This window comes from Corvus moneduloides, chromosome 13, assembly GCF_009650955.1.
Source record: "Corvus moneduloides isolate bCorMon1 chromosome 13, bCorMon1.pri, whole genome shotgun sequence".
Taxonomy (NCBI): domain Eukaryota; kingdom Metazoa; phylum Chordata; class Aves; order Passeriformes; family Corvidae; genus Corvus; species Corvus moneduloides.
The window spans coordinates 14746804-14773601 of NC_045488.1; the positions used below are offsets into that span (position 1 = coordinate 14746804).

Below are 26798 nucleotides of genomic sequence, written 5' to 3' on the forward strand. Positions count from 1 at the left end.
TTACACCTCTCAGCACCTGACCAAGATTTTAAAGAGATCAATTAGGCTTTTCTTCCATTTTACAATTACTTGAATCACATTAATCAGACCTCATTCAGTGTCATCAACTGCCAGCAGACTAGAGAAGTTTCTTAGAAACTTAACATCTTAAGTTGGGCCACTACATTTTGATTTGTTAGGAGAAGCTATTTTGTCATTCAAAATGAGTGAAAACCAGCCAGTTTCCAGTGAAAAAGCCAGCAAGAAAAAAACACAAATCAATAAATGAGCAGCTTTGCATTACTCTTCCATCTCCATCTTAATACCCAAACTGATTCAAACTAAATCTTAAATGCCTCTTGTCTGACACAAAGTATTGAAGTTGCAGTATTTACTAGACACTTGTGGAAACTATAAATTTCATTTTCTACAGAGCTTATACTTATCCCAGCTGTAGCAGGCAGACATCTCTAGATAGAAGTCAGGTTACAAGAAGGTATTTTAACACAAAAGTGAACTGATAAATGATTATACAGCGTGTACAGATTTACCTGTACAGTGAGTTCTCCTCTGAACATAATACAGGCTTCAGGATGGAGTATTGACACGAGTGGCATTTTAGAGAAAAGAGTACCATTGAAGTTTAGCATGAAAAACCATGCTGACCAAATAGCTTCCATTCATTCGATGCTTAAATTCTGATACATTTCAAGTAAAGAGAAGCCAGCCGAAACTGCCTCCAGGCCTGCCCCAAGGCTGGGTGCTGACACCTGACACGGGCTGATTCCTGGCCCTGTCAGCCTCTTTTGCCCCAGCTGATTTTAAATTAACTCTTTATGGTGCCTATCAGTAGTTAGGTTTGGCAACAGCGATACTGGGGGACACTGGGGACACATTTATCCCCCCACAGAAAATGCAGCAGTGACATCAGTGCCATTTGACACACCCTGCTTTCAGCGATAGGAATTTTCATCCAAGTTGAAACTCAGCCTGGCTCCAACCCTGCTCCCAGAAGCAATGTGGTGTTTCATGCTCTGTACAAGTCCTGTCTCTCAGCAGTCAAACAGAACAGCAGCAAGAAGTCACAGAAGCAAGCCAGGCCTGGCAATCAGAAGGAACCAAAGAAAGGCTGCCAGGCCTTGCAGAGATCCTGCTGGCTGCCAGAGCCGCCTGTGCTGGCCGAGCTGAGGGCCCAGAGCAGGTGAAGGTGGTGCCCTTGCACCAGCCCCCGGAGCATCCAGCAGGAATGGGGCCCTCTCCGTGCACTCTGCACAGCCCTCAGGCCTCCAGCCCCTGGCTGCCAGCAATAAGCAATTTAAACAGCTCCCAAGATCTGAGCGTGGCTCTGTTCCTAGAAAGTCGGCTGCCTTCATCCAGCATTTTAAGCCAAAGATATCTATCTTGACTCTACCAAGTGGAATTAAATCATGTGTACAGACACCACTGTGATGATCCTTGAAGCCACGTCCCCACTCCTACTGTTGCCTCTAGAGCCAACATCCAGTCAGTCCTAACACAAGCCACAGCTGCACATGTAAAATCACACACACATTGGAAACAGCCAGGATTCCTGGGAAATAAATGTCCTGCCCTGAAAACAAGTGCAGTCACCTGAAAGGGGAGCTCTGAAACTAGAGCTGATTTACAACAAAAAGCAAACAAAAACATCATTTGGAGGGAATGCTTGGTCAAGTTTTTAGAAAACTTCCCACTAAAAATTAACTGTAAAATAACAAAACAAAAAAATTAACAGAATTATTTCCATGAAAACTTAGCATTTTCTTTACTTTGAGGGAAGGGGGCAGAGCCTCAATATCTGTTAGGCGTAAATCATTTCTGACTTTCAGTGGACCAAGCTCTGATTTGCAAAAAACTGGGGTTTTTCTCTAAGAAAATGAAATTGCTCAAACTTTGCAGTATTTTTCTCCTTGTAATTTATTTCACTTAGAAGGAAGAAAAAAGCCAAGTCCCCAAAGAATACATTTTTAGCTCTTTCAAGTTTTACCCACTTTGGGGGCAGCCCTGACTGGTCACCATTCTGGAGAGCAACTTGGCCAGGAAAGCCCAGCATCCCTGCAGGACCTTGCAGAGAGCAGAGCTCACAGTCCCTGTGCCTGCACAGCTGTAGTAACTCTACCAGCTGGAACAGAAACCCAGGGCTGCGACAGCTGCTTAAAAGGCTGTTTATTACACATACCTGGCCAATATTTTCAAACAGAACTCAAAGCAAGAAGGTTTGAAGCTGATCAGGACTTTTTGCAGTTGTTCATTTGAAAATACTGCATTTGATGATGTATTTTGGATGCACAAGACTATCCAGGTATCCTCCTGAAGATAAAGTATCAGACACACGTTCTCCTGGAGAGGACTTTATTCCATCTTTAACCTTAAAGAAAATTTCTGACAAAAAAGTCTGCAGCTATCCTCCCTCCTTTCAATAAATGCAGCCATTCTTCACTACGAGGGACTCCTGTGGCCAGATCCCCACAGACTTACCCTTTTCAATCAACCAATAGGTTTCCTCCTTTCAATAGATCCTTTTCATCCAGCCATCAAAAGGTTATGAATTTTTCATCACAATTAAAAATGAAAGTTAATTGAACTTCAGATTTCAAATTAAAGAATTCAATTATCAGTATGACTAAAACGCTTATTATTTCTGTAGAGTTAAACTTCCTTACAGGTTTTATGGTTATGTCACTGTGATGTTTTCCCTCTGCCACAACTGGATCCTTCTTCTCAAATCCTGCCCTTGAAGTCAGTGTATTATTGGTTCTCCCACACAAACTAGTTTTTTTTTCATTAAGTACTCTAAATTCATAGGGTTTATAGTCCTTCTAATATGACTTTTTTAATAAAAACAGAAGTTTATGTTGGAGCAGCAGCAGATAAAATGGGTTAGAAATGCAGCTGCACCAATCTGAACAAGAGAGAAATAAAAATATGCGTATTTTTTAAAAGTAACAATAATCACACTTAAATCACCATCAAGACAGTGCTGTAAATTACAGTTTAACTGCCCTTATTGATCCAGTATAAACATTAGGAGCAAGCTGTGCTATGCAGGGGAGGGAAAAAGAAATGATCCTGGCATGTTCTAGATCCACTGATTCATGTTTCCTGGCAAAAGACAGTGAACCAAAGCTGCTGTGTAGGAAGCAAGGAGAGGGAGGTGGGCTGAGCTGGCTCAGCATTGGCTGGGTCTTGTCAATTAGGGTTTGAAAAGGGACACATCAAAGCTAATTCATCTTAAGTGTTCAGGGCCACCTTGTAGAAGTCATGCTGTCTGCAGAATACACCTTCAGCCACGTGCTTGCTGGGCTACCTGGCTCCTTGTTCTGCCTAAATGCATGGTACAAAGTGCCAGAGTCGTACAGCTCTGAAACTTCCTTTTGGGCAACTTCACAAAGCCAAACATGGCTTTAACTAAAAGCATAGTATACACTGAATCTTCATAATTGGAGATAAAGAGGTACAGCTCTGCCAGTCTTCACTATGCCCACAATAGATAAGAGGAGGACTGAGACACGACTACATTTGAAACAAACATTATTAGATCCAACTGGGTGTCAGATGAACCTACCTTCATCTGCACTGGCTCATGTTCAGCTGTAAAAAGAGGTAACATCAGCTGTGGATCAAAGCTGCCCAATGGCTTCCACTGAGTAAAAATCACATCTGCCTTTCCAAAACACAGTCTGTGTAATAACGCAAAACCAAGTTGTTTTCCCTTACCTTCTGCAAAAGGTTCCCATTCATAAAATCGACCCATAAATGGCTTGTTATTGTATGATGCACATTGTACCTCTCTAATATTTCTGCTGCTTTCAGGACACATCTGTTTAGATAAAAAAAAAGCCACATTATAATCAACAACAAAGTTATTATTGCCTTCCTATTAATTAACTGTAAAAGGTTTAGAAGGTTAGTGAACGCATTGCAAACTTCTAATCCAGATGAATGATATAAACATCAGGAGACCTCTTTAAAACAGGTAACAAACTGTGCTTTTAAGTAACAGTATCAAAAGTGCAGTTGAAGAAAATTAATTTGTGAAGTTAATGGAGCAACAGTTCTATTAAAAAAAAAGTAAAGCTTTTGTTGAGCTGTCACTTTCCTCAGCAACAGCACAAAACTTCAAGATAAATTCAATATTAGATTAGAATTACTTCCTTTCGACAACAGCTTCACATTCTTAATCATTAACTCTTTGGGCTCAGATTCAACAGAGTTGAAACACTTAACATACATGCTTCCATAACTTACTAGAAGTTGACCACAGCAGCTTCTCATTCTCAGCCTATGCTTCCATACCGTATTTCCACTTTCCCTTTTGCATTTCTACATTCTGCTGTTATAGTCACTGCATGATTTTGCATTTTAACTCATGCCTTCAGAGCCTGAGCTCTTGCAACTGAGGAGTTAGAAGAACTGCTTCTATACAAGCACATGTATGCACACAGGTATTGAGGCAGGGCAGGTTTTATAGGTGAAAGGAGCATCCTTCCTTAGGTCACCTGCAACGCACACCTTTGGCAGACCAGCCTTGTTTGCATGTGAAATAGATTCCAAAGGCAAATACAAGTTAAATAGTTAAATATTTTACGACTTTGTTCTGCCTGAATCCTCACATTACTGCAGTTACAGCAGAAGATTACTCTGTGTGTGGGCACGTACAAAGGCGAGAAAGACTTCTACCAAATGCAGGGAGTTAATTAGAACAATTTCTATACTTGGAGGAAATAGGCAAGCTTTGGGCACAGATGCATTTTTTTGCATAGCCTTTAGATAATAAAAATGACTACTAAAAACACTATTCAAGAACAGTAGAAATCACATTAAGTACTCGACTAGAACAGCAGAATATTTTTTCTACATGACAGATTTCAAGGGAAAGCTAGAGATAACATTACATGAAAACAGCATGGCTAAATAACAGTGTTTTCAAAGGGAACAGAAGAGAATCACTAAGAACAACTCTTGTTGCAACTGTAAGTCAGTTCTCTTATGTCAGTATAGTAGGAAAGATTGGTTGTCTTTGCAGGGGAAGCCAGGCACATCAGAGGTCCCAGAGGAGTTCTTGCTTTGGATCCACCATCTCTGTAAGAAGATGCTTGTAACTGGATCAAAGAGACATCAAAGTCAAGAGTTTTCAAGTGGGCTATAAACTGCACCAAAGACATGCCCGGGGGAAGGTTCATGGACTACTTTATCTTCTATTAGAATCAAAGTAACAAATCTTCTAGAATAAACACTGTTTCTGGCCAAGCAGCCATCTGTGCTTCGTTCTCCCACCCTTCTGAGATCTCCACGTACACGCAAATACTGCTTTCCTCAACAAACCGTCTAATAAAAAAAAAACAAACAAAAAGCCTTCCCTGAAAATAGGACCACAAGCCACCACATTGGAAGGGTGGGACCAAAAGCCTTTCTAGTGCCAAATGCAGAAAGCAAAGCTGTATTCCCACAACTGAAGCACAGATCCTTCTATGTGTGGCACAGCAATGCAGAACAGTTATTCAGCCACAACCACCAACCAAGGCAAGGAAACATATTTTTCATGGAAACCAATTATTGCACATATCCTAAAGGTGAAGGGACAGAACCTGAGCTGGCATGAATTAAGGTCACTACACTTAATTACAGCAGAACAAACATCAGTTTGCACCAGCCAAGAAGTCAGCCTGAAGGGTTTCTTTCTGGAATGCTTTTCCCCTTTTTTTTGGCACACATTTTCTACCAGCCTATTGTGAAGTTTAGTTGTTTCTTGTTTTTCCTTTTCTGACCCTTGAGCTCATGCTCTCGTGCACCAGTATTTCTGACTCATAACCCATTTCCTGTACACCCCACTCATACCAACTGCAGGCAATGTAGGAGTAAAAATATCAAAAATATTCATTTCTGTTGCCAACAAATAGTGACACCCATCCCTTCTAAGATCCTTTTCATATAGCTATAATTTCTGGTTTTAAACTTCCTGACAGTTGCCACAAGACAAAGACCTCAGTGCTTTAAAGAAGGACAAAGGATTGACAAATGCACTAAACTCTGTGTGGATCAAGCAAAAATCAAAAGAACAGGCTAACTCAGAACATCCCTGCTACTTTAGAAGCCCCAACTCAGTTGCCCTTCCTTCATTTCATTCATCAAGGTTTAATTACAATACAAAAATTTGAGTAAAAATTTGAGCAACCTGCTCTGCAAAAACACTTTGCCTTTTTCTTTATACAGATTATATTAATTTCTTTTTTTAAATGTCTTCTAAAATATTCTTTGAGTTAACTACGAAGTACAAGTAGGCAAAATTACCACAGTTCATGAATCACCAAGGCTTAAGAGTTATATAATACTCTACATATATACTAGTTAACATCTATGCACCATTTACTAACCTCACCTAAATTGTTAATGCAGAGCTGAATGAAGTGACAGTTTTATGCTGCCTGCAGCTCAGCCCCCCCCAAAAATGAAATCCTTGAGTCTTTCTCAGAAGACCTAAGAGTGCCAGGCACTTTCTCGTGGCCTCTCTGGCTTTTTAGTACTTTTGTAGGCAGAAAATCACTAAAATGAAAAAGCACGACCCTGTACAATCAAAAGTGAAGCTGCAATATAGGGATTTCTGTAGATCATCATTTTTTATTTATTCCCCAAGAGCACAAGCTATTTTTACACTTCAATTTAATTACTATTTCTGTCATATATAGCTTGACTATAAAACTCCTAAAATACAGCAACAAGCATCTGTGGTGGGATGGCAAGCCCAAAGACAGCTCCTACTTACAATGTCTAACAATCGTCCCTTCCAGAGTTCACCATTTGCTCCCCAGCCCACACAAAGGAGAACAGGGAGGTGGCTGAGGACACAGTCCTTGGGCTGCAGCATTTCACCCGGGCCCAGCTCTGCCCAGCCCCCAGCCAAGCCAAGGGCAACGTGTTGGAAAAAGCAGGCACACCGGCGTGTCTGCAGGTGAAGAATGTTCCTCTGGCTAAGCCACAGTATCAGGATTTAATCAGCCCAGATCTCTCTCCAAAATTTTCCAGAGACTTTTGGAATGAACTTCACTAAAATATTTAACTTACTGTGTGATTCTCCCTCGGTTTCCCCTCAGTGACATGAGGGCATTAAAATTGTGCTGCCTGGGAGGGACTTGAAAACAATTTTTTGGTAAACAAAATGTTGACTTTGATTCAATGTTTTGTTAATGACAGATCTGGAATTTCATTTTTTTCCTCAAAAACTTTGTCTTGATTACTGAGGGAGTTATCTGAAGTTTTTCATAGAGGTTTGGATACAGAAAACAGGGTGGCCTCTTTGGATGTTTGTAAAAAAAGAAATAAAATCTCCTTTTTAAACCAGATCTATGGAGGCCAAAGCAGCAAAAAATACACTTTGCATCTACTAAGATAAATCTCAGACTCCTTTGTGTAAACGCAGATATAAATTATCTAGAAATATACACTTTCTGCTGGGAGAGGGTTTTTAAATTATTGTTCTTTCAGTTGTGAACTGTAAAATTAGATACAGCATCTAGAATGCATAATTTTGTATGTTTTTAGATGATGTTTCTTCTACTTAAAATATGCTGCTTGGACAAAGCAATGATATCCATCTAGCATATGGGGCTGCATTCAGCAAAGTGCCTTCAAAGTGCTGGACATTTTCACACAAGGTAAGGCATTTCAGAGCTGCCTCTGCTGCATTTTCATGGGGCTGTTTCAAGGAGGACGACACCTCAGCCAGCTTTTCTTCCTGTGCTTTCAGAACGTGAATAAATTACCAGTGGCAGCACAGCACTGCAGTGATGAGGGAGACAGCACTTAAGACAAAACATTTTAGAAGTATCCCTTTGTGTTATGGGACCTCTGGCCAAACTTCTTGAAATGCACTGTGCCTGCTGTTGATAGAAACTTTGTACTTTTGAAACAGTAGCCTCAGTTTCTTCTGAAATATGCAGGTATGAAAGTAGTCTGAGGGACAGAAACACACAGTATTTTCTTTGTCATGTACCATCAGAGTTTTCTTAAAATGAGCTGCTAGCACAGCTAAGACTGTAAAACAAAGAAACCACCCTATCAGCTTTTTAGCTTATGGGAAACATTTGAAAAGCACACTTTTTAACAAATCTTTGACACTTGGTTTAATTAAGGAAGTGTTGGCAGAAAACCAGAAAATTATCAGTCTTCCAGCAGATGTGGGCTCACATCTGCCATTAGAAAAGCTGTGTCAAAGCTGTGCTGACACAACACACTTCTGGAAATGTGTAAATGGGTCATTTTGATCCTGAAACCACCTCTACAGGCAATTAAAACATTGACTAAGATTTTTGGCAATGTTGCATTCTTATGACCTACAGTAACTGGCAAATGCTTTTTCCAATGCCCCATATCCCCTCTTGATTCTCCAGGTTCAGACATAATTCATAATTAGTATTTTCTGTGTGTGCAATACTACATGTTCAACTAAGTCCAAATAATCTAGTTGTACTCTAGCTTTCATTTCTGTAGTGGTTCTATATAATCATATTAATCCTTTGGCATCCCAAAGGATAAACACATCTCCAAAGAAAAATAATTTAAATACTTGTTTCTGAAACAGTAATCTGAAGATTGTTTTTTCCTTTGCAGAGCATAAATGTATTGTGTCCTTTAATACGCACAGTCTATATATACGTTCCAGGTTTTTACACAACAATCCACCACATCTGCAGTGAACTTTGACCTTCTGCTCTGAACTGCCGGTGTCTTGTTTCTCCTGGAACCTACAGAAGTTCCAAGTCCACGTATGAAAGTGGAATGCAGGGTCCTTCAAACGTTAGTTCTCCAGCTAAGCCGTTTCTCTTTCCATGGCCAAGGACCATGCTTGTTCCATAGGTACTACCTCAAATCAAGGCAACCTAGTTTTGTCCAGCTGAACACACACTGAAAGAGAACAACTGATCCTTTTAAAATCCTGGAGACTCTCTTATTCCTCCAATAGTTCTAATTTTTTTTAAATGGTAAGAGTACATAAAGACAACTGTCTGCCAACTAAAAAAAAAAACAACAACAACAACAACAACAAAAAAAACCAAAGCATGTTAAATATATCTAGATATCAGTGGCACAAAAAATACCAGACAATTCAAATGGAACTGATGCTCCTGAAAAATCAAAATGTGCAAGAAAATTTAAAATGCATGTGAAGAACAGCTCTGCAGTAAAAATAGTGCTAGCCAGCTCTGGTTACAGTGCACAGCCACAGACAGTCCATTCTAAATGTCTGGCCTAACATGCAATGAGAATTTCCATCTGGGAATGCAGTGGTATCTGCACAAGTTTACGAGGAAAGAGGAAGGAGCACCTGTATTGGCAGACTCTGCACTGCCTCAAGCCATGAATTTACACCTCGTGTCTGCTGCAGCGGGGACAAGCAGAGTAGCGCTTTACTAACCACAGATTCCAGGGGATGCAGAGTCTATGGCAGCAATAGACGGCTGCGGCCCTTCTCTTTCCCCTCACTCCTTTCCAGGGGCTGCCTGTCAAAGACGGTAAAGACCTTAGATGTGTGCACAATACAAAATCATTGTATTTCTACCCAAATCCCATCCAGGTAGCAATGAGCTTGTATTTGGAACAAGGAAGATGGGCCATGGCAGAGCTACACACGGGGTGCCTGCCTTCCCCAAGGTACGTGCTGGCGGCCACTGGCATGGGTCAGGAAACCGCTGCCCTCACAGCCTGGAACTTGAGAACCCTTCTTTCCATTGATTTCAGCTTTGCACCAAGAAGGTTCTCTGAACTTAACGAGAAAAGTCTTTGAAGTGTTACCCAAACCTGATCTTTATTAACTGCAATCAGACACATAAGGCATTAATGCATAATGTGGCAAGTGCATCTATTACTGCTTTACGGTTTTTCCATTCTGTAGCACTTTACATCTGAAAATGCAGTTTGTCTAATAATGGGGAAGAAAGCTCAACCGAACAGATGGAAAAAGTAGTATTTCTGCTTAACTTCACAGGTTTGTGGCTTTTTTCTTTTTAAATTCGCACTGACAGATCCATCTGATTAAACTGAAATAACTTATTTTATTTCAGATTTACAACAACTTGTAAAAGATTCAAGTCCAGCTTTGGTTTTAAATAAAATGTTAGTCACTCATCCATCCCACACAAAGCATCTACAATGATTTAATGTGTGTGACTGGAAATGTTTGGAACTACTAGCTTAGGAGGAGCTAATCAAGGAGCTATAATAGGAAAATTAACAGTACATTTCCCCAGCAATACCAAAATCATGTCAAGAAAATATTCCATCTCTGTTTAACGCTAAAATTTTACAAATACTATTCCAAAAAAACCCAAGCAAGCAAGCAACCAACCAAAAAATTCTGATAAACATAACTGGTTTCTAAAGATGGAAGTTGAGCAATTAGAAAATGGAAGACAAATACTGAAAACAGACCATGCTGGAACAGAGTATTATCTGGTGTAAAGTGATGCACAAGTATGTCCTGAAAGTCAGGGCTATCTCAATTCACACCTGCAGACTGAAGACTGTTGCTAGTCTTTTTTGATCCAAAAAAAGACCAGATGACTGGTCTTTTTAAAGTTAGGGTTTTTTTTAATGTAGTTACTATTTTACTGTCCCAAATTTCTTTTAGTACCCAGGCCCCTGAGCAGAGAGCTACTTCAGTAAGAAGACTGGAGTTTACACAGAATATTCTTTCCATAATCCCAAGCAAGCATCAAAAGCTTGCCATTTGCAGCAGAAATCATAACTGCTTTGTACAGCTGCTGTTCCCAGTCTCAGCAGTGCTATCGCTTTTCTATATAAATATGCTGCATTAAAAAATCCTGCAGATACAAGAATCCCTCCATTCAAATACCTACTTATAGAAACACTACATAGTGCTCAAGGTGCTTAAACTGCATGCTAGTGCCTCATTTAACGGGAAATCAATGAAAAGCTATTTCCATTTCACACAATCTGGTTCAAAGTCTGCAGAATGCCTAAACGTGGAAGCTTCATCATCTTTCACTGTCCCATCTGTCTACATTGTTCAAATACACCTGCAAAACAGAGCATTTTATTAATACTTCTCAGGAAATGGGAGGTTTATGTACTAAGAATAGTTGTTTTAATATACTAGCAGTAGCCTTCTTTATACTAGAAAGATCAGCCACTCCAAAACCCTCTCTGAAAGGCACCACCAATATCAGCTATGAAAGACTCTGAGACAAACTCATGCTTGATCCATCTTTAGCAAAGTCTATAGACGTTAAGCAAAGTTGACATATCTAGCCCTCAGAGTTTGTAGAAAATTATGCTACTGTGATAAAACATCTAATCTAGGGTTTCCAGCAGTATTTTATTACATTTTTAAAAAGCATTGTTCTTGGAGCTGCCTGTTCTTTCTGGAGTCCAGTCTTTATGTGGCGCTTTCATTCTACCACCTTCAGCAGTGGGCAGGAGTAACCCTCCAGCAGTTTTCTCTATGAAATCCCAATGATTTCAATGGAAACTCAATTGCATGCATTCCATTTAAATGACTGGCCTTTGTGTGGGAGGAGGCACTACCTGAATGGTTCCAGCAGGAGGACTGGAAGTTTAAGGAAGTTCCTGATTGGTATTACCATGATAATCTACTTTTTAATTAAAAAAATCATACTGTAGCAGTAATCACAGTATTTTTAGAGAATGAGCTCTAGTCTAAGTAACAACAGGCAACAGAAATGTCAATGCACTGTTACACGAGAGAGAAACATACAGGTAAATGTACAGCTGTTACTACAACGGGGGAATTTGAAATAAGTCTGCTGAGACAATTTATTTTATTCGGTTTTGTTAAAAAAAAATAAAATCCACAATGTGAAACAATTTGTTTTCCGAAAAAGTGAATATCTTTAGAGCAAAGCAAATGCAGCTTAAAAATAACTTTGAGTTTGCAGGAACCCAGTGTAACAGAAATTGCAGCATTATTCAGACTTTAGAGTTCTTGTTTCCATCAAAAATGAGTTTCTGATACAACACACTCTTATACTGTTTCTGTGGTATATTCTTTCCTCCTAGGTCATACACTTCAAAGGAAAAAAAAAAAAAGGCACTTTAAACCAACTGGCAGACACGTTTGTCTTATTTTAGAATGGTTTAATATAGCTGCAGCTGGTAGCACTGTCCATTTACTCATGAGTTTGCCCAACTTTAACCGCTCAGACTAAAACTTTCCACTCCTGCTATCTGTTTTAGTCTCATTTTTTTAAACTGAAGCATTTCATCCCAGAATGAGCCCAAAGGAAAACAAAAGGGAAAAGTGTTTTATTTTTTTCCCATGCTGCCAATATTCTGGGGTTTTTTTCCAAATGTAAGTGCCTATTCTATTTTAATGAGTGAAATTATGTCAGCCAGGAAAGTGGGTTTTTTGTCAAGAATGTACCCTCTGCTTTTTCTATGGAAATCCACTCAAGTATAGTCAGGCCACAAGAATTTTGAAAAAAATGCTGATAATGTATTGTGTACACTTTCAGTCAAAACTTGTTAAAGTTTTCCAGCTAAACTAGAGGAACAATCTGTTTACAAGTGTGTTCCATACCTGAGGCTCAAAGAGGTTGAGAAGCTCTCCAGCAGTTATTGGAAAGTGCTCCTGAGGTCTGTATTAGGGCAAGGACTGAAAATTAAAACAACACATCTCTCTTCCGCTCCTAATAACCACTTGAGCCTGTACCTAAAATGCATGGAATACTTTGGAAAAACAGATAAATCTTGGGACTGGGATTCAAGAGATGAGGCTGGATGAGCAAGTCAGCTGAAGAAGGTATTGAGAAGGAGAAAGTGAAACTGGATGAAACTGGAAAGCAACAGGGAACTAAGAAAAAGGAGAGACTGGAGGCAGAAGAGATGGGGAGAAAAGATTAAAAATATGAGTAAAGGTACTAAGAAAGTGAGAAGTGTGACTGAGGAGAAAATACAGTGGGACAGTTCCTGCCAGCAGGAAGTAGAAGAGATGGGCTGTCTGTGGAGAAAAAGCAGAAACACCTGTGGTGAGAAAGACCTAAGACCACCACAGCAAAGCATTTCACTGCCCTTCGGTACTCGCAGAGGGCAAACTCCCTCTGTCAGTGGCTCAACTGCAATGATCTGATCAGTTCTGAGAATACTGATGTATCACATGATGGCATTCTGCTTTTGAAGGCTTTTTTGGTTTGTTTAAACACTATAAAGTAAGTCACAGGGCCTTAAAAGAATGTTTGATCTCAAGTTAGAAGAGACTGTCCGTGCAATTCTGTTACACTTGGCTCTTTCTGCCTGTGAGGTCCACTCTCAGTTACATGATTGCATACCATTTTTCCCATGTGAGCTATGACTCCCTCAGTGTGCAGAATGGACTTACTCTGGGGAATGTTTAGCTAGAAGGGTTATTCACATAATTTCTATCTCATTCACTGTAAAATGGGCATACAGAGTAAGGAACATGAAGGACAGTCTGCCATTTCTGGAATAGCTACTCTACCAGTTTTGAGGGAAAAAAATGGCACCTTATGGTGCAATTACTTAATCCAATTCTTTCTCAGTTCGTGAACTATGTACTTTCTGGTTTGGGCGTCTGACTGAAAACCTCTGGACCTGATTTGCAGATGAGCTGCCAAATCATAATTACAGTTTTGCCAGTGTAAATTTTGCTTTGACTATTGTCAAGTGATAAATATGGCACTGAACATGGGGAAAAAAATTCAATTCAAACTACTTGACAAGCAGCACTAATTATGGAACACTTCTCTTAAACCTCATTCTTCCATATCCCAGCTCCATTTCTTGCTATCACACAGCAGCTTTGTGAATTTTAAAGCAAACACTGCAGTAATAGCATCAACAACTAGTCCTTAGAGAAGCCTTTTTTCCTCATCTTCTGCAAGGACCATTTTTAAGGCAGGGAGCCAAAGGCTGAATAAAAAGAGAATAACATTGAGTAGTGTTATCACTCACAACTAAGCTCTTGATCTGTGCAGGGACCCTGGGGTAAAATAGTACATTATCAGATAATTAAATAGTTTTCTTAACACGAGAGTTACCAGAGGATTGCTGACAAAACTCCAGTTCTGAAAGCTCTAAGCCTCTACAGGTTTGACTTTGTCCTTTTAATGGCATTTTGCTGCTCAAACTAAAACCTCACATCAGCCAAAAAAACTGTCATCAGGAAGTGACCCAAACTGAGGTCTCAAAACAGCCATCAAGACAATCAGTATTCCTTGCTACCTTTAACAAATGAAGATGCAAAGAGAAATTCAGGAAAATCAATACACGGGTCAGCTGGCAAGTTACTGAATGCTGCACCCAAATCCTGAAGCCGGTTTGCAGAACAAGGCAGGGGATGTTTCTCTGGCCTCTTCCCCCTACAGATCACCCACTGCCTTCCTGACACTGCTTGACAGATAGAAAAAACAGAGCATTGTTTTTTCCACAAATATAAGTCAAGGGTTTGAAGATAAACAGCCTCACCAACTTTTCACTAGAAAGAAGCTCTGTTTCATTAATTACACTTGTATGTCTCAATGTGTGCAATACGCTGCTCACAGAGGTGTTACTTCTGGACAGACAGTACAACTGATGAAGTACATGAAGCACAAGGAAAGATGAGACAGAGCACACCAGGCTGGTTTGGGTTTTGTTGGTTTTTTTAATCTCACCATAATTTCAATTATTTCTTGCATTTGCATTGTTCTGTAGGCAGTTAGTTCTTAATGTATCGTGTGCAAAAGGTTTGTTTACCTGCTCTGGGCACCGCAGGGCTTGTAGTGCCAGGTTTCTTTTTGACCACTTCTTGGGGGCAGAGGGTTTGGAGTTCCATCCCTCAATACAACTATTCTGTGGTTAGGCAATAGAACACATGCTTGCTAGACATAATTTGACGTTTATGTTTCCTAACTTTCTACACAAGTTTTGACAATTTGCTGTTTCCAAGCCCTGCTTAAAAATTCTAAAATTAAAAAAAAAAAACCAACAAGACCAACTACAACCAACCCCCCCCCCAACCCCACAAAACTAAGAAACTCAACAGCACTGCTAACGGACAATTTCTTCAGTATCCACAGCTTAACTTTGGCAGCTTCTCCAGCACTTCCTTCCTCCTCTACTCACCTCGGTCAGTACAAGAGAGGACTGGGATTGTATTGGTGGTAATTTCAGTGCAAGTTCCTCTATTCATGTAATATATGTTCTTTTCCTGCTATCTGGCTTGAAAACATCTTAAAATTAAGCACTGATATCAGCTAACTGAACTATCTCCTAAAAATACCAGGAAAAAACTACTCCTTTCATGTACCAAAGCAGACACTGACATCTGACAGATGGTGTTTTTTATACCTGTAATTAATGCAATAGTTAACAAGTATTCATAAAAACAGCATTAAAAAGTTATTTGTGAATTACCCATGACATCTGCAGCCTCTTCTGCTTTGAAAACCTGGATACTATTAAACTAACATATGAATAAAAAGCACATTTCTTGTTCAAATTATGGGAGCATTGAAAAATTCCACACCAGAATTTCAGACAAACACTTTCATCGATATGAATTGACAAGAAGAAACAAAGCTGGAAAGCTTTAAAATCTCTCCCACAACACTTGTCTATATTGATAAATGACAACTACTCAAATTTACAATACACTATTAAACAAAACTACAAATATGAGGAATGCAACCATCTGGTTGCAACTCTGAAGTCCCAGTTTTCATTGATGAGCTTCCTCCTTCAAACTTGGAACAGAAGTTATACCTGAATGATAACCAGGCAACCTAAATCACCCTGAGTCCTGTTCTACTGCAGAACAAAAACCCCCTGCTCCACTTCAACAAGCATCGCAATGAAGTTTCCAAATCACTCCACAGGATCTTAAGTGCTAATGCTGCTATTCATAACTGATGAAGTGATGGAATAACTGTGTATCTTTTTCCTCTTTCCTCTCCTCCAAGACACATGTATTCCATTTACCCCAAGAATTAGCAAGGTAACTTCTCAGACAATTCCAACTGCTACATGAAACCTCCCATTCAAAGTTCACCAAGAAGTTAGGAAACAAAAGCTTTAGCCAACTGATTTGTATTTTGATTTTGAGGCACTTAGATGAATTACTAACATTTTTATGCCACACTGCTATTACACAAAAATGAGGGTCTGAATCTTTAGCTATTCTTAGACATAAATTCACTCCACTGGAGGCAGACTTCTCCAGCTACATCACGCGACCCATGCAACAGGCTCTGAACTTCAAAATAAACCTCACAGAAGAAAAAGGCAGATCAATGCTTCCAGCAGTACCATAAAATACTGAAGTACTACTGTTAACTATACCTTTTGAAGTACTCTTGTACATTAAAAATCAAGAAAATATATATTGGGAAGTTGACAGAGTCTCTGGAAAATTCAGCTCCCAGAGCATTCAAGCTAAACTCCAAACATATCAATGACACTGAATGTATATGAACTGGCTAGCTCTAACACATTTAGTAGATTTTTTTATCACTGATACATACTCCCAAACTTTGTTTTCTAGTGGAATATTTCTGTTTTATTGACTTAAGGTGTTTATTCTATCCTAGGCTCTACTGTATTTTATTTCTATCTCATTGCCTTTGAATAAAGTAAAATATCTCAGCCATAAGAATGTTACAGATCCCACTGGTCACTTCTCCCTGACCTGGAGAATACAGGACATGGCTATAGCCATGTATACATTACCAAATTTTCACCTGTACCTTTCCTTTTGGTCTGTGCTTTTATAGTTCTTGTCACAACAGGGCATGACTTTAGGACTCTTAGATGTTTAATTCGTTTACAGTAGTTTAGATTTATTGATCAAAGTAAGCAACTCAATTTTCAATTAAAACCTACATGCCTCTAGACATCAAGATTTTCTGAATTGTGTGGGTTTGGACTTATTATGAACATTTTACTACATTAGTAAGTAATTAACCTAGTAATAATGAGTATGTGTAAACCAGCTAACTCTGTGTTACTGCCACAAGTACAGAGCACACTTACTGAATAAAACTCTTTGAGAGAGCTTTTAAAGTTACTCCAACACACTCTTCTTGATGATTTAAGGCAGACAGTTTCCCATAATTATTTAAGTTCTAATAAGAATGTCTTAATGCAAAATATCTAATACAGGGTTCTCAGTTGTTGAAGGGGATGTCAGAAGGGGATGTTATAAAGCCACAGTGCAGAGACACAGAAGAAACAATTGTGGTCCAAGACCTTCATCAAAGATGTCTCTCTGTGACTCTTTTGTTCACAAATGACAACGGATCAAACTACGTAAGACCCTTTAAGGGCAATATCTCTGTGCCAGCCTCTGGTAAGTTCAGCCTGTACTGGTGACAAATCATTCTAAATTAATATTTACACAACTCTGCTGCAAATAGCAAAACAGTCAAGAAAAGGACAGTACAACCCAAAGTAATGCAAGCTTTCAGTAAGCTTCCTATACATCCACGGAATGTCAGACTACCAAACCTACGCATAATCCCACAGTGTTTGCACGGAAAATTCTTCACATAAAGTTAAGTTTAAATTTCCTCAGGAAAAGATATGTCATCTTAACCCCACTTTGCCACTCATGTCAAACACCTACTCTATACAAATCTCAAAATGAGATTTTTCCCACAGAAACTTCTTGGAAACAAGGAGGGGCTTTTCAGTCTAAAAAAAAAAGTTCACTTAAAAAATAGCGTCTTGTTAGTCTTCACCTCAATGTGTGCACATCCCAACCACATTAAATTAAATGAGTGCACACTTGCAGCACTCCATATCAATTCTGAAAAGACTTGTCTGGCAATTACATTTTCTGTTCCATACAAAATCAAACATTTCCATTTCTACCTTAGCTAAAACTTGAAATGCTCGAAATGCTTCGGTGTCTATAAAGTGGAAAATTTTCAAAACTGCTTGGGCAGAACAGCAGCGAGCTGGTGAATGGCCCAAGATCCCAGGTGCCAGGGGACCCTGCCAATGTCTACCTATGTGCTTAGATGACAGAAAAGCACATCACTATTTAATGGACTCAACACATTCCTGCAGAACATTGTAATTCTATTTAATTGGGGTTCTGCATCCAAAAAAAGCCTTTCAGTGGCACAGTTTTAACTCACACCAGTCAAAATTAGTAGCAGAGTCTTCAGTAAGACTCTTTGGGAAAGCAAATATTTTAATTCATCCCATCACGACAGAGCTGAGGATTGATCCTGAGTCTTTTACCTCACCTCATCTCTTCAATGGTAAAACCTCCTTCCACTTCCAAAACTGTCTTTTCAGATACTCCCCATTCCCTGCTCAGGAATGCACTGTTCTCAAGTGCTCTGCACACAGGAGCACAGATCCAAGCAGAAGACTCTTATTCAGAACCAAAAGCTGGATTTTCCATAGCTTTGCTACCAGAATAATAGCAGGCATAGCTGAAGAGTCAGGCCAAGAAAGTAAAAGTAATCACGGTCTTCTGATCTTATCTAGATACTTCTCCACAACACAGCTGACTTCTTGCTAAACACCAATCACAAAAAATACTGAGAAAAACAACAGTGTAACTCGAGACATGACAGTAATCCACAGGAATGAATGGGCAAGCTAGCAACTGGGAATGAAATTGGACAAACTCAGCAAAATTTTATCCATAAATATTTCACTGAGCCCTGAAGAGTTACTCTTTCATACATTTTACCTTAACTTTTCCAAACTTTTCCTATATAAATTTGGTCAAAAACATACCTCAAGCCATAGCTAAAGACAATTCAGATTTTAGATCCATTTAGCATCACTCTTCATGCTGAAACTACCTTAAGTAGTCTGGAATATTCAGAAGCCTGAAAGCTTCCTTGTGCACACTACCCAAGCAACCTGCAGCCTGGAGTTGATTTACAAATATATTCTCACACATTCAGGCACGCATAAGAGCCAGTGACTTGGCAATGCTCAAGACAATTAATTACAGAAAGTGCTCAGTAAACAAATGTTCCATTTGAGTTGCTTCCTTTGTTCTGGTGAAAAACCACACAAAGAAGGTTGAATTCAAATTCTACTTCAGCCGCACATCCATATAATAATTCATTCTCATTTAATGCAGGGGGAAACAAGGGAGATTTACTCATCACTTTCCTATTTTCGAAGGACTAGAGACTACATTGGAAGAATCCTGTTGTATTGCAGGTAGCTTATGGTTTCAGTTAGATCTGCCAGAGCTGTTTGTTCAAAAAGGAGAGATGCTTACTGCCTGTTTCCTGCCAAAGAGGGTGACAGGCAGCTGTGTGTTCTGAGGTGACCACATCTGCAAGGTGCTGAACAGGGGAAGCCACTTAAATAATAAGAAAATAGGTTTAACAATCTGCACTTGAACAAATACAAGCACTTCCGAGGCTGTCCCTAACCAAATCACACAAGTTTACCTTTTATGAATCAATCTGTCAGTCATGTGAAATGAGTTCAGCTATCAATGAAAAAACAATAAATGCACAATAATGAGGAAATGACCTAATGGATCAAGGCAGATTAACTTAATTTGTTAATTAGTTGCCCTTAGGAAAAACTGTAGAGGGAGTGACCAAACACTAGAATAAGGGTTAACAGAATACTTCCAATAAATGAGATTTTCAGTTTTGGTATGCTCCAGGAAGAACTGAAGAAAAAAAAGAAATAAAAAGATACTGTTCTCTGCTTGCTGGCAAGACCATTGGTACATGTCGCTGCTGATAAATTAAATTAAAGCCCGCATGCAGAAGCATTTAATCGGGAAGAACAAGCAAACAAAGTGAAACACTATCAGCCTTGTTTTGCTCTCATCCTGGCTTTTATACTAAAACTGTTCTTAGCAACTTCTTTTTAATAATTACATTAATTACCACATTCTAGGGAGAAAAATAACCCTGAATAGCAATTACAGCCTCTCCAAAGGTAACAGAAACATTACTAAATAAAGAATATCACTATGTAGAGTTCTATGCTTAGGAGAAGCTGCTTCATCTACAATTTCTCTTTGCTATTAAGTTTCCTGTATTATAATCAAAGATTTCTTTATAACTGCATTTATACAAGCAACAATGGTAAAGAGGCAGCAGCAGTGTGTTCATCTGTGTTTTCTCTTCATCTGTTGAATTCTTGTGTTTAAACAACAGATTTAAAACTAACATGAAAATATTTTCACTCCTGTTCCCTTCTATCAAAGAAATCTGCCAATGGCCAAACCACTCACCATGCTGACCTGCATGTCTGACCACTGTCCAATTTACAAGCTCACTGCCCTCTACTCTCCAGCCCAGCTGTCATTCTCAACAAACATCTTCTACAAACCTTCCTTCTCCATACTCTGGCAATCTCAGATTGCTTCTTTCTTCCGTGTCATTTCTAACTTCCTCATCTCTTACTCCTTGCCCTCTGAAAAGACCTCTTTCCTGGAAACAATTTTGTCACGTTAAGTCGGGCAGAATATTGTCCAACTTTGTGCCCTGATGTGTGAGGGATGAAATAAAGACTGGGATATTTGTGTATCACTTGGACACAGCGAGCAAATTTAGCACAGAAAACTTTCCAAATTAATGGCCATGCACTAAGGTCATTTCCCATTTCCTTCAAAAAACAGAAAGTGTTTTTTGAAAGAGCAATCTGTCCCAGAGACTATTCTCAGAGGCTCAAATTAGCCCTTCATGTTTTCCATTCCAGAGAAATACACTAAAGCCTTCTTGACACAGGTCTTTTCAATCAACTGCTCTAGTCTCAGTCAATGACTTTATTCATAAATAAAGTGAGAGTGGTAACTGCTACACTAAGAAGCAGAAAGGAACTCATCCGATTTGTTTAGGTTGTGTTTTTGTTATCTTGTGTTCCATTGTTACATCTCTACTATACGGCTTCCACTAAACAAAACAGGATTTCTAGGAGGCAGAAGAATCACATGTTCAGCCATCCAAAAAAATACGGCCTGTCATATCAACATATTCAGACCTCTCCTGAACATTCTGCTTCTAATATCCAAATACAGGCTTCTTCATATTTGCAACATTAAGTTAGATTAGCTGTCCAAATAAGAAAGATGTATTAGGAAAACATACTTTGGGAAATACTAAAAGGGCACAGGCAGAATCTGGAAATTTTAGCAGGATGAAAACCACTAATGGGGACAAAGAACAAAACCTCACTCGCCTCCCACATACAATGGGAGACTGCCCCAGAGCATGGAGCTACACCCAGCCAAACATTTTTGAATCAAGTAACAACAGATTAAGTTTTATTTAAAAATTAACACAGAACAGATTTTCCAATAAATTCGTTTCCTAATTTATTTTCCAATAAATTAGGAAACTAAAATCAAAGCACATAGAACTTGAATGCACAGAAAGCACAGAGCACCATGAAAAGACACTGGAGTGATCCAGGCTACTGGGGACTGGCTCTAAATGCTGTTTAGAACATGACTAGAACTCACAAAAGGATAGCCTCATCGTACAGGACTGAGAAGTAGATAGCCTTCATAACACAGCCTATCCAAACTCCATTTTTCAATTTCTTTCATGGAAAAACATTAAGCTTGTCAGTGACTGGTGGTTTGACCCTGGCTGGGTGACAGGTACCCACTAAAGAGCCACTCTATCACTCCCACAACTGGACTGGGAAGAGAAAATATAACAAAGGGTTAATGGATTGAGGTAAGGATCAGGAGAGATCGCTCACCCATTACTGTCTGGGCAGAACAGACCTGACTTAAGGAAATTAACTGAATTTATTACCAATCAAAATCAAAACATGACAATGAGAAGTAAAACAAATCCTAAAAACACCTTCCCCCCACCCCTCTCTTCTTCCCAGCTCTACCTCTTCCCCTCAGTGGCACAGGCAGATAAAATGGGAGTTATGGTCAGTTCATCACAGGTTGTTTCTGCTGCTGCTCAGGGAGAAGAGTCCTTCCCCTGCTTCAACATGGGGTCCCTCCCATGGGACAGTTTTCCACAAACTTCTCCAATGTGAGTCCTTCCCATGGGCTACAGTTCTTCATGAACTGCTCCAGCGTGGGTCCCCACAGGGTGCAGTCATTCAAGAACAGCCTGCTCTAGTGTGGGTCCACACAGGGTCACAAGTCCTGCCATCAAACCTGCTCCAGTGTGGACTCCTCTCTCTCCATGGGCCTGCAGGTCCCTGGCAGGAGCCTGCTCCAGCATGGGCCTTCCAGGCACCTTTCCTTCCATGCACCTTCAGGCATCCACCCGCCCCAGTGCCCTCCATGGGCTGCAGGGCCACAGCTGCTGCACCATGGGCTGCCCCATAGGCTGCAAGGGAATCTCAGCTCCAGTGTCTGGAGCACCTCCTGCCCCTCCTCCTCCACTGACCTTGGCCTCTGAAGGGCTGTTCCTCTCACACATTCTCGCTCTGCTCTCCTCTGGCCACATTACATCTGCACAATAGCTTTTTTTTCCCTTCTGAAGTATGTTATCATAGGGATGTTACTGCCATCTCTGATGGGCCTGGCCTTGGCCAGCAGTGGGTCCATCCTGGAGCCGGCTGGTGTTGGCTCCACTGGACATGGGGGAAGCTTCTGGCAGCTTCTCATGGAAGCCACACCTGCAGTCCTCCCACACCTCCCCTCTACCAAAACCTGACCACGCGAACCCAACACACTCCACTCTTCGACTCTGTAAACCACGTACTTAAGAATTATCATTAAAATCCACACGCATCACACAAAAATCAAAATAACATCACAACACCAAATGGAAGTGGAAAATTTACACTAAATTCATCCCTTGTCCCTTCACCACAACTACAACGAAAATTTTCCACAATTATTGCAGTCTCTGACATTATTCAGCCCATGTTTGTCCCATTACCTCTCTCAATTACTATCCTTATCTCAAATTCCTCACGTTCCCTGGTTTCAGCACCAAAAAGACCAGTTTCTCCAATCAAATTAGAGTTGTACTTATTGGTAGATGAAGTGACTGCTTAAAACCCTTCAAGATATGGTATTAGGTAACTATAATATTATGGATCTACTTTCAGTGCTCCCCAAGACACTCTAAAATAAGTTCACAAAAAATTCATTAAATTAATTTAAAAAAAATTGAACTTAACTTGATGATTAGGTTTTGCACACTAGGGAAAACCAATAGCTGTCCAACACATAAAATCCAGGAAAAATAGACTTACATTTGTGTTGCAGAGTTTATACTGCTTGTAGGCACCAATGCACACGATGGCTGCAGCCCTTTGGGGCTGGGGCTGCCCCTGCAGGGCCTGGTGGGAGGCAGGGCCATGAGGGTTGGAGTCACTGCCATGGAACAGACTTTGAGATACAGGGAACGAAGGTGACTGATAAACCGAGGGCCCCAGGACTTGGTGTCCTGCCTGAGGCCCACTTGGTTCTTGATAAAGATTCCCATGCTGCAGTGAAGGAGCAGCTGCCTGGCTGTAGGAGTTCATGAGACTCGGACTCTGGTGGAATAGGTGGTTCCTTGATGACTGTCGCTGCCTCCGCAGCTTCTGAGGCTGCTGACCAGTATCAGTTTGTAAAGGTAAAATGTATGGCACTTTTCCATATCCATACTTTCCTGGACCAATAGGATTTCTATTTCTGCTTCTAAAAACAGAGAAAGAGAGAGAAAACAGTTACTGAATGAATAAGCGAAAGAGCAGTTAAGTTTTACATGACTTGTTATAAATATGTACAAGATGTAGTCTAGCTTGATATTAGGAATCTCAGAAGGCCTTGATCCTAAAACTGCAAAATAGTTGGCAAAAAACAAGTAAGTTGGCAAAAAACATTTCTTCCAGTTCAGAGCAATGCATGAATACAGCTATTCTGGATGACATTTGCTGCTCAGGAAGGGAGATACCATTAAAGAAAAGCAATTTTCTTTCTGCACATAAAATATATTTATGTTTTTAATATACATATGCAAAATAGACTTGAACTCCAGTGAAAACCAGAGATTATAAACTGACATACTTATTTTCTAGGAACAAAAGTGTCACAGATGTCAGACAGCCACCAGATCAAAGGGACCTTTCTTTTGGTTTGTTTCTATTTGGGTTTGTTTTCTTTCCAAGTCTTATATTCTCACAGGACTCTTGTAAGATGGAAACCCTAAAAGTCATTTACCTCACATTCCAGCCTGATGGCCACGTGGGGCTTTTAATCAATCTTCCTGGCTCAAGATGTGTGAACAAGAGTGCTGATTTGCCCTGGCAGATAAGCAACCAGCACTCTTGAACCGTTTATCCCTGTTAATCTGCTCTGTGACCATGACAGTCATTGTTGAGGCAAGCTTTTGGTAGTTACAGTCGAGAAAAGTTGTATAATGGTTTTTGGCATTAAGGGAGGGAAAAAAAGCTTCCCATAAGTAAAATGGAGAGGAAATAAAGAAAACCCATCAGCCTTGTGCCTACTTAGCCAGACCTAAAGAGAGTGAGATTACACAGCATTAGTAGTTTTTCTGTTGTTCCCTGAGCTGAGCAAGAGCAAGAGAGAGTAAGAAGAGGAAAGGAAGCATTCAACAATACTTGCAGTCAGCTGGGACAAAAGGGGGAAAAAATGCCACCAAGAATAGAGTTACCATCTAAAGGTAAATTACTGCCTAACAGAAAAATACAGGTAGAAAAGCATTACATGTTTCATGTCAGACCACAGCCAGCAGGCATCTGATCTACTGTTTTCATCTCAAGCAGAGGCGTAACAGCTGTGTAATGCAGATCTGGCAATCTCCTTTCTTTGGGCATAATTCTCATAAACACATGCACCTCTTTGATTGCTCAGACAAATCTGTTTAGCACTTCGATAACAAAAATAACGAGCCCCTTTAAACTTAAGCCAACCTAAATATATTCTTTATTTCAAAAAATGCATTTGCCCAGACAAGTAAGAAAATCAGGTTATGAGCTATTAATGTAAAGGTTGTAGCAAACATGATGATGATGATGATGTAGCATTCTTACCATTCTAACTTTTAAAAATTTCTCTCATGATGAAAATACATCAGCTGTGAATAGTAGGAACTGGCCCCTCTTAGCACATCTGCAGTGTTAAAAAGGAATTTTGTTGTCGTAGCTTTTTCTAATTTTAGCCACAAGCAAACCTATGCCTTGGCAAATCAATGCATTATCACTGCCTCACAGACTTTATGCTCAGAACAATGCTTTGAACCTCAAGTGGTCTTCAAGACTGAAGCACTTTCAGAGCTGGTGGGCTGGTTATTTATATGAATAGAAACCCTCTTTGAACCAAGGATATACAGTGTCTTTAAAATACACAGGTAAGATTACAAATTTCCTGGGCCTCCACCTCTTCTCTTAAGTGCTCTTTACACAGCCTCTCTCCAACATACCTTTTTCATTTCTTCCCTTTTTCCACCACTTCCTCTCTCCTTACATTTCTCCCACTGCCTCTAAATGGAGGTTCCCTGGCTCACTTCCAGCTAAGCACAACTCATTTTCCTTCTCTTCTGATGTCAGACAGAATGAAGAATGTATTTTCATGAACTTTTCAGCATTTCATTCATCTTATCTCCTAGTATCAAAGTACTTCTCTTGTAAACGAAAAACTGCAAGGGTGAACATTAGCAAAAACACTCATTTATGACAACAAGGAAGATTTGTTGTACAACTGCTGGAAAGTTTCCTTAGAATTAACCCAAAGAAACTTCTGATTTCTTACATTTTCAATTCACAACCTTTCACTGTTTCTGAAGAAATAATGTAATGTTTTGGAAAGGCAACAACCTTCAGCCACCAGTTTCACCAGGGATAAGGAGAAAAAAACTGCATAGGAATTACAGATTTTTTTTTTCCCTCAAGATTTTCTCTTGTCTATTGGCAGAAATAATTCCACAAGCAGAGGGAGATGGGTTTTTTCTCTGTATTCCCAGTCACAACAACCACACTAATGAAAGACAACAGAATCTCACCACACATCATCAGACAGACGTGAAACCAACACCTAGACAACATCTTCTAATTTTGTGCAGAGTTTGGTCAAGTTTGAAGCTTATTTCAAAATCTTCAAAGGCTTCCTTTACTAGGAGTCCTGTCCTGGAATGAACCCCCAAGTCCTCTAACATGCTAAGGAAACCTCTGTACTCAGTGAGCCTGGTCTAACTGCATCCATAGCCTGAGGTGGCTCTCGGTGCCCAGGGCCAGGAGTTCTCCAGGTTCTTGCCTGTTTTCCATACTAGGGAATTCAGCAGCTGCCTATAATCTGCTCTCTGAAGTGTTGTTGCCTGTTGGTTCACAACCAACCCAGAGCTAGCACCTACTCAAGCTGAACTTAACAGTGATCTATCAGCAGAAACAAGATGAAAGTGGAAGAAAAGACAGAAGACAGGTTAAAATTTTGATTTATAGCTTTATTTCCCAAATAGCAGTCCCCATTATTTACCACTGCAAAAGTCTTTTAAATTAAACTGATTTGTGCTTTGGCATTGCTGTTATTAATTTCTACTTCAAAAAATGCTCCAAAACTGCAGGTCTTTGATTTCAGCTAGAAAATTAGTTCTAAAGGAGCTCAGTCCCCTTAGGTCCCTATCAAAGCTCTTTGGCTTAAATTTAAGCCCTTCTACTCATCATGGTTTTAACAGAACTGCTTTTTAGTAGGCAAAATCCTCTATAACTAAATCAATTACATATATTCTAACTTAATTAAGTATATTTCTGTGGATAAGTATACCAACCTTTAACCTAATATTTTGGGTCATAGCAACTTATCTCTTTTGCAGCATTACATTACTGTAATTAATTGACAGACTTTAAAGGCTACTACCCATCTACTCATAGTTCAAGTATTTAGTACAGAGTTGCCTTGATTCTTTTTC

General features: G+C 39.8%; 1 protein-coding gene across 3 annotated transcripts in view; it reads right to left on the reverse strand.

Annotated features, from left to right (window-relative positions):
• THSD4 (thrombospondin type 1 domain containing 4) overlaps nt 1-26798 on the reverse strand; it is a 247357-nt gene that overhangs the window by 175588 nt on the left and 44971 nt on the right. For all 3 annotated transcript variants that reach the window (XM_032122684.1, XM_032122685.1, XM_032122686.1), the window contains exons 5-6: nt 23143-23572; nt 3715-3817 (exon numbers count right to left, since the gene is read on the reverse strand). In XM_032122684.1, coding sequence (XP_031978575.1) covers nt 3715-3817; nt 23143-23572 — 533 coding nt within the window. The remainder of the gene's footprint in view (nt 1-3714; nt 3818-23142; nt 23573-26798) is intronic.